The sequence below is a fragment of the Nicotiana tabacum genome, chromosome 3, assembly GCF_000715075.1.
Source record: "Nicotiana tabacum cultivar K326 chromosome 3, ASM71507v2, whole genome shotgun sequence".
Lineage (NCBI taxonomy): Eukaryota > Viridiplantae > Streptophyta > Magnoliopsida > Solanales > Solanaceae > Nicotiana > Nicotiana tabacum.
This window is the reverse complement of record NC_134082.1, coordinates 214,278,405-214,287,636: the sequence shown is the minus strand read 5'-3', so window position 1 is coordinate 214,287,636 and position 9,232 is coordinate 214,278,405. Positions and strand designations below refer to the sequence as shown.

The 9,232-nt window shown below is 36.1% G+C and overlaps 1 protein-coding gene across 2 annotated transcripts; it reads right to left on the bottom strand.

The window, feature by feature from the left end:
• Nucleotides 1-2,140: 2,140 nt before the first annotated feature.
• On the bottom strand, nt 2,141-9,025 carry LOC107808812 (uncharacterized protein At2g33490). Of its 2 annotated transcripts, XR_012708172.1 has the most exons (12): nt 8,619-9,025; nt 8,222-8,294; nt 7,811-7,885; nt 6,976-7,037; nt 6,824-6,892; nt 5,228-5,256; nt 4,954-5,143; nt 4,622-4,843; nt 3,982-4,038; nt 2,797-3,769; nt 2,346-2,471; nt 2,141-2,270 (listed from the first exon to the last, which is right to left on the bottom strand). XR_012708172.1 is itself a non-coding variant. In XM_075250583.1 (11 exons), the coding sequence occupies exons 1-11, from the start codon at nt 8,721-8,723 to the stop codon at nt 2,461-2,463; spliced, it is 1,866 nt and encodes a 621-aa protein (XP_075106684.1). In that variant the 5' UTR covers nt 8,724-9,025; the 3' UTR covers nt 2,324-2,460. The 2 variants fall into 2 exon arrangements, 1 of the variants encoding a protein (XP_075106684.1); XM_075250583.1 differs by lacking the exon at nt 2,141-2,270 and having other exon boundaries at nt 2,324-2,471.
• Nucleotides 9,026-9,232: the final 207 nt, after the last annotated feature.

Here is a 9,232-nt window from a genome sequence, read left to right as displayed (position 1 = left end):
ATCCTTCAAATCTAACACTGAAAAATAGATGATGGACGTAAGAGAAACTGAAACCTAGTATGCTCTGTAGAAATTGCATGCAAATCTAGAACTTTATTTTCGCAAAAAGGAGAATTTATGTGGTGATCCATCAACACAAAAGAGAAAAAAACAACAAAATATGAAGTGCTTAATCTATCAAGAACATATGAAGTCTAGTAAAGTTTATCAATTTGGCTAATTCAAATTAATTACATTATCATTAGCACGACAATATAGATATTTATGCACAATATATATATATATATATATATATATATATATATATATATGATTTAGACGGCATCCGATGATGAGCTATGGTATTATACGGTACCATAGTTTACTGTCCATTTAAATTTCTTTTTTATTCTTTTATTAGTGAATTTCTTTCATATTTTGATTTCAACAATAAAAGCTCAAGTGTCTAATTAGGAAAATGTGAATGTTGGTACTCTTAGTCCACATAAATTTCATGTAAAATGATTACTCGCATCTAGTGTGTATAAAGTCGAGGTATATTTTTGCAGGATTAACACAACAAATACATTTAACCAATATCTTTGACTTTTATATTCAATAATTGGCCGATTCATGGAAGGTACAATTTTCTAAACTGATAAAAAAAAATACAATTTCAAGAAGACAAGAACAATTAAAACACGAAGTGCATGCCAACTATTTCTTTGCAAATAAAAATAAATATTAAATATATAGAATCAAGAGGAGAGAAGAGTGAATTTTGATCAGGAAAGAAATAGTTGAGTAGAATACATGAATAGTCTTAAATTGGAGTATTATCTACATGATTATTGAGTACTATTAACTAAGTGATATCCAAAAGCAAATAATATATACACTGGCGTCAATTTTCAAGGAAAAGTTTCATCTCTACTGACCAAGACAATTTTCGAATGAATGTTCATTCCGAACTTACGCCAAAATCTAAAAGTTCGCTCCTAACAAATGCCTCATGTACAAGCTATGGCAAGTATCTCATCTTTGATGGTATTTATATCTATTTCTCGTTTGAAGCACTCGTTTTCTTTCTAATTAATGAGATTATATGTCTTACTTGGGAATTCTCATCCACAATATATTGCCCATCACTTAATATTCTTTCATTCTTTGGTTGTCTTTGTTATATTTCCACTCCCAAAGAGCACAGAGACAAACTTCAACCTAATACTTCTATTAGCAAAAAAAAAACTAATACTTCTCATTTGTCATTTTTTAGGGTATTCATTTATATACATGGTTCTCAACTTATAGACTATGACTATAGTAGTTTCTACAGCCTTATTCTAAAATCAGGATCAGTAGAAGATCTATTAATGAGTTAAGTTGTAATAAAAATCTTAAGTTATTCCAAAAATTTTGCAATGATCAAAAGATAGTAATAAAATATCATCACTTATGAGCATTACATAGAATCAGATAAGGACACAAAGAAATTGTACAAAAAACACATAGAGAAGCATGCTCTCAATTTGCATAATACCGTAGGACATGATCTATTCATCTTATCAAGAAATTAAGAAATTAAATCATTTGTTTTACCTCATCATAAATAATCAGTAACGTGTAATTTGGTGAACATAAGTTTATGACCAACAATAAATGATTTATATTGGCAGAAAACACAAACAAGATAATAAAAGGCAAAAGTCTAAAGTAGCAAAGTTGAAGACGTGATTCACCGGAAGAAACTTCCCTTCTCTTTTATAAAACAAAGCACCACAAAATCTTTAAATAAACTAAAATGGTCGAATATCCCTATCCAAAAGAAACTGTCACAATAGACTAATATTAACCAGTGAGTCATAAGAAGTTTGGTTAATTAGGCTAATAACATGGGCAATTAAGTAATTAAACTTTTAGTTTAGAGGATTCCTGCTTTTATAGTAGTATAGATACTCGTTTTCGCTTTCAATTTAACCCTATGTTGCATTTCTTTTTACTTCCTGTCGGAAATAAACTGCCTTGTGCTCAGATTTACCAGTTAAACATTATACTACTAGTTTTCCTTTCACAACAATGGTGTTAGAACCAGTTTATGCGTCCCCACTAGTCTACTTGTCATCTCTCATCGACCAGATATTGAATAATTACTGGACTACATACCTTATTAAGAACATAACTGAGATTTATTCTTAATCTGATTTTTCCTTTTCAAGGCTTCTCCAAACGCTAGAAAGGGTGGAGAAGGCAGTGTAAAGAACACTCCGGTATCAAACACCACGAGATCAAAACTGAGACAGGGAGCTTCCATTACATTCGTGTAAGATATATGGAGAACGTCAAATGGACAAAAAATAAAAACTTACATTAATAACATATGTACAAATCCCACTCCCGCAACACCAGCTTGTGGGGAAAAAACTCTACACCCCGAACCCAAAAGAAAAAAAAAATGTCACTTTTTGCAAAGCCTTACGTAAATCAGCTCCTACCTGCATCCACCGACATTTAGATGTCAAAAGACAAGGGGGGAAAGGAATAAATTGAGCAATCAACACATAAAAACAATGCATTCTCCAATCTGCCTCTATGATATATCCAGAGCCTCCTTTAGCTATAGAAATACTTAACTACTTATTGACCATTCCCCTTACTTGTAACCCTTTCTTTTTCCATTCCAAAGGTGACTCAGGCAGATCTTCATAATCAGGTTCACAGATAAGAGGTTCACTGTAGAATTTATCATTTGCTCGGAAAAAGAAATAATCCATCTGGAAACAATATAGTTGCCAAGTTAATATAATCAAGATATTTTACCTCTGATTTGCCCAGAATTTGAAGCGTTTGAAAGAGATATAGGTGTTAATGGAGGAGAGCACATTACATCACCCTTGCCCTTTCTTTGAGGAGACTCTAGCAGCTGGGCTACATGTAGCGCCATTGCTCTCTGATTGTTGGACGGTATAGAAAAACTTCGAGGAATGGTTAGTGGAGGAAGTGGTAGTGGAGAACCCGTATTTGATGCCAGCACAGGACTCTGATTTGTTGGAGACATTTCTCGATTTCTGTTGACTAGGGGCGCAGAGTGCCCAACTGCAGTTGAACTTGATGGCTTGGAGGCCAATAAGCCAGGAGGCTGCGGGAGCTCATGAAGCTCACTAATTTTTGGTGAAGAAACAAGGGGAGGTGAAGCACTGTAGGATACATCTAGAGTTGATGGTGGCTGAGTTATTGGTACTCCAGAGGCCAATCCAGGTTCTAGAAGAGGCCGTTCAGCCAAGCCAATAGGTCCGCTGGCAGATAACAAAGGCTTGCCCGATGAAGGTTTACTTGATAATGGACCTGAGAAAGCAAGTCGTCTTATTTTTCTAGCATCAAGTCCATTTTGTACATCATATTGTGGGAAAGAAGTTCCCTCAGCAAGAGGCGGGGGTAGTGGGGCGGAGAGATTATTAGCAGTGGGTTGGGCTTTTGCAAGAGTGTCCGTTGACAAGTTTCCTTCTGCAAATTTAGAATAATTATCCATATTAAGCGGGGAAGAATGCCAGGGATTGTTGGTTCCTCCACTAGGATTTGTAACACTAGAGTGAAGGGAAACACTTGTCCTTGTACTCAAACTTTTCGCATCAGCTGGAGTTGGTAAAACGTATGTGTGAAATTTGCGGACAGATGTCTGTGCTTGTTTGATTCTATCAGAAATATCCAATTTCTCCGCAAATATTGGAGCAGAATGACTGCCTGCACGAGGTTGTCTAGTAAAAGTCTGCTCTTGGTTTTTGCCAAAATCCAACTGCAAGATGAGTCTTCCAAATTAAATAAGTTAAGTCGCACAAGTTGATAATCTAAGCGAAAATCTAAGGCAATGTGTGAAGTAGCTCAAAACAGTAATAAACCTCTTTCGAAATAAATTACAGAACCCACATAGGACAATTATATAGCTGAATATATGTATACTGAGTACCAGTAACAGTAACAGTAACAGTAACAAGAACAGAATGTTACCTCCCCTTCCTCCATCCCAGAGGTTAGTAGGGCACTTGGAGCATCCGCCGGATCAAACTGCCAAAGTCAGGCATATTAGACCAAAATCCAACATTTAGCAAATTAAACAAGTTCACCATATCAAACCAAAATTCAATAATGCCTATATCGCTACCAAGACAGATAATAACCACCATTCTCGGCTCTCCCTTTTTGCACGGACAAATTAACAGGCGGATGAATTCAGATGTGCATTGTATGAGTACAAGAAATTAGTCAAGGGATGAAATACAATTGAAGGACAGAGGCAGTAATAAAAAGGCTTAGCTAGCCTTAGTAATAGTGGGATAAGACTCAGTTTGTGTAGAAATGCATAGAGAAGATTAGGAAAACCAAAAGACAATTTTTTCTGCTAAAAGCAAGCACCCTATCGCTTTACACAATACGACAAAAAAATGGATATAGCATCGTGAACTAGAACATATTTACGTCAGCCAGTTTTATTGTGTTAATTACAAGCAAAGGGCAGGCAACAGGATTTAAGAATTGACACGCCGCAAAAAGCTGCAACAGTCAAGATCTCCAGGATAAACCCGAACGAAGGCAGTTCATAATCTTCCACAAAAGAAAATAGAGGCATGACAACAATATGGTAATTTACCTCCATTGAATCCCTCAATGGGAAAGGATCATTTAGTTCCTGCTTATTTTGTCTATAATCAAAACTCAATTCACCACCATCATTAGCCTCATAGCTCTTCCCTCCATCCTCACTATCATCCAATTCAACAAGTTGGTAGTCAATGTGTTGCTTTTCAGCAACTACCCTTATTTGTGGTTCAACAGCTTCAAGAGATTTCAGTCCTTTGCGAAAGAAATTCAACTGCTCCAGAAAAAGAGAAATTAGGCAAACAAATCATTAACCGATCCAAGACAAAGATGGATAACCTATAATGGGTCAAATGGAGCCCCAAAAAAAATGCAAAAGGACACCTGTGCTCCATGGTGACGAACTGCTTGGGTCAAAAGGCTGCGACATTGCCCTTGCTTCAGAGATTGTACACGGAAAATGCAAAGTCTTGCCATTTCCTCATAGTCTTCCCGGGCCGCCTGTAACTGCTGAGAAGTAAAGTTCTCCCCTTTTCCACCCTTTCCCCTTTTTGCCATATACTCGTACACCTCCCTGTAGATCATGCCTGATGTTAGCAAGACATAAATTTTTTAAAGAAAAATAGATATCTGCCAAAAGACATGTGAAGAGGGATACCTTTTCTCATCACACTGCAGTTTCATTTCCTGCATCAAGGAAAAGGATACTACCCACTGAGTAACGAGGAAACATGCAAAAATTCTTACATAGAAGTGTCCTATATGCAACTTCCTGAAGAATCCATTCATATAACTGACTTTTGGCGGTTGATGCAAATTAATAGGATCTGTTTTGTTTGATCAACCAAATTGTTTTTGGTCATCTGATTGACTGGTTATTAGATTGATTTAATTAACCGGTCACAGAAGTATTAGCTGTAAAACCGGTCACAGATTTAGTTATTAGCTGTAAAAGTTGATGTTTTATAGGATTAGCAAAAACTACTCTGATTAAATAAACCAAATTAATGAGAAAAAGAAATCAGCAAATTAATTGAATTAATCTCAACCAACCAAGCCCTTATATTTATAGGGATTGTTGGTGTAACAATATTGTCGATAATTTAATATCTATCAGAGAGCAAAGAAGCCACAGTTGTGGTGCATCTACAAGCAACTCCAAGCACACCCAATTAAAAATTTATCACAGCACCTAATGCAGGACATCTTCAACTAAGGCGGCAAAAGAGATACACTGAAGAAGTGAAGATTATCAAGTAACTGTAACATAAGCTCATGTTATACCTAGGTGAAAGGCATTAAGAGATCATCAAATTTGTCTCACAACTTGTCACTAGATTCGAATGACCATAACCGTAGACATTTCCTTATTCTATCCCAATTTAGCTCTTTTGGCAATAACAACAAAGAAAAGGAAAAGAAACATCATCAAACGATATTACTTTCAAAAGTTTCAACCAATTAACGAGAAACAACTATCAGTCAGGACAAAGAATTAGCATGGCTTATTTATAATTAATAGTTTCCAAATTGTTGGAGTCAAATGAAACTGGCAATGAAGATCAATAAAAACCAACCTGCATTAAAAAAACCATAGAAGCAATGGCTCAAAAGAAATGAAAACAAGATTAAGAGAAATTTCAGGTAGCATGCAGAACAATTTCGTTTTGGTTCTCTCCATTTTCTTGGTACTTTGACATCAGAGTTGCTGAAACAATTTGGCAACCATTAACCTCACTACATCTCATTTGTTTCAGGAACATGTTAGGCTGAATTAGTATGACAAAATTGCTCAGATCCAAAAACTCTTGGTTATTTAATTGGTTGCAGCACATGATTGGTACAAGTGGGGTTATTGAGGAAGAGAAAGGAAGGAAAAGGAAATCCTTTACTATTGAAAAGGTACAGCTCATTTAGCCTTCTTACTATCTAAAATGTGGATAAGAAAATAAAGCGCATAAATATCAAAACTGATACAGTTAACAATCAATAAAGAGAAAGGGGAAAGCTGAGAAAAGTTACAAATAATTATCAAATAATTGATAAAATTAAGAAAAGTGCCTTTTTATCTTACAATTCATCAAATACAGAAAACAATCAAAAATTTTGAAAAACGCCTTTTTTGATTAGGATGGAAATGAATGAAAAAATATTAAATCGTCCCATATTGAATCTGGAATTTTGGTTCTTCCCAGAATTTGTACCACTATCAGGAAGATGTAGAGGTGAATAACAGAATCACAAAAGAACAAACCTCCACTTTCCGAAGTTCACTAAGAAGAGATTCAGATGGATTTGTGATAGTTAGGATGATATGCGAACGCTGCAATACAAAAAGCAAAAGTCATAACACATTCAATATAATTTGGTACAATGATTATTAATGAGAGAAAGAATGGCACTGACATAGCAGTCGACGAGTTTCTGAAGTTCTAATTGTACTCCTCCTAACATTGACAATGCCTTGCCTGCATATAGATAGTATTTGACAAAGGAAATAATCACATAACAGAACGAGGAATTATGGGCAAGTTCATTAAAACTCAGCAAACAAAAAGGGAACGGAAATGGATAGAAAACATTTGTTATACATGTGCAATCAGATTTTCGAGAAGAGAATAATGGAACAGATATCATAAATTTACTACAGCAGACACTGGAAAATACTAAGACAAGAATGTGTGACTCTTCTCTTTTTATTTGGTACTACTTTATTCTACTCCATTTTCCTTTTGCTGCAATGTGGGTGGGCCTGGGAAGACACAGCAATCAGTGGGAAATTAACACTTTTTACAGTGCCTGATATCATTTGACCTGGAGGGGAGATCGTGATCAAAGACAATCTTAAATACCAAATAAAAGACTGCAAACCAATGAAACCAGGTAGAGCTCCTACATGGTAAAGGTATAACAATGCGAAAGGCGTAACATTCACTCAGGCATTAAAAAGGGCAAATCCAATTTTTTCTTTTCTTACTGAAAAGTTCAAAGGAATTAACAAGAACTGGTAGCACAAAAAGTGGGATCCAATCTTTTATTTCAACTTCTATATTCACCTAATATCTAAGCATACATTAAGCAAGGATGTTAATGCTTAAATACGCTTTGCACGGAAGCACAGGTTTAGCTGATAACTTTATTTGAGCAGTAGAAACGATCCCAGCCTAATTGTTCAAGCATAACCCAACAAAGAAAAGAACTATAGAATTATATAAGGAGACCCAAACATGGATTCACTGACCATTTTCCCCATCACCATTCAGTGCAATTTTCTCCAATAGGCAGCTGCCCATTTCCATCAAGGATTCTGAAAACTCTGCAAAAGGAAAAGACAAAATTGATACTTTGATGAGCTAAAGATGGGATTCTTTTTACGAAGTAACTAAATACGCAATTTACATTCAGGTTTACAGATATAGATCATCTAGAAAGACTAAAATAAAGGTTTTGGGGGGGAGGGGGAGGATTACATTTGATGATCCTGTTACACACTGCAAATGAAGTGAGCTTTCCCATATCTATAGGGCACTTCTTGTTATCAAACTCTCTTTTGACAAACAGGGAAGTGAACTTTAGATGCTTCCATACAACCCGTTTCAAAAGCGATGCTACTAACAATTAAGATGAAAAATATAGCAGATAAAGTGTGTACCAAATGCACTATTAGCTGCAGCTGCTGCTGCAGATAGTAAGCTGTCATAGGAATCTCTCATGTCTTTCATATCCTGCAAAAAGAGGAAAAGTAAGAAAACTTTAAATTAGACATAGCACCACGGAGCTAAAAATTTAAGTGCCAATGAAACAGGAAAATGCTGTAAGAGGAGTTTAATAGTTGACTGATAAATCAGATTCGTAACTTGAACGGAGATGAATTCGGAGCAGCACTACCACAAGTAACAGAAGGAGAATCATTAAAAAAAAAAAAAAAAAAAAGTGGAACTAAATGGATACGGGTCGGGTAAAAGCAAAGGAAAGAAAGAGGAATCGGAAACCCTAATTGGGGAATGGTGGAAAGGGAGTGGGGAAGAAAGCGGCAAAGAAGAAGAAACCTGAGAAGCCTGAGAGAGGCCATCCAAATGCAACAAAATCTGAGGATCCTTCTTCTCCTTATTGTGCAGTGCAAATTTCTTCAGCTTCCCCAAAGACGACTTCATCTCTAAATCAGATTTACTGTTTCTTTCAATTCAATGATCTCTCTCACCTAAACACGCGCGCGCACAAACACAAACACACACACACACACACACACTCTTCTCTTTCTCTCTCTGTGGGGAGTATAATTTTGACGGGCTGCAGTATGCCGGAGAAGAATTTAGATTTTATTAGAATCGAAATAAAATAAATTAGTAGTATAATTTGCAGTAGAGAGGAAAAAAGGAGCTTATTTTAGTTTTACCAAAGAAAATTCTAATGTCATGCGCCCAAGTCAGAAAGGCAACTGTCTCTCTTTGCTAACACGTCTCTACTTTGACCCATCTTTCTAATTTCGTCTCCGCTTCTACTAGGTACAGTTACTGCATAGTAGTTACGGGGTTACTCTGATGGTAAGCAACCTCCACTTTCAACCAAGAGGTTGTGAGTTCGAGTCTCCCAAGAGCAAGGTGGGAAGTTCTTGGAGGGAAGGATGCCGGGGTCTATTTGGAAACAGCCTCTCTACCTCAGA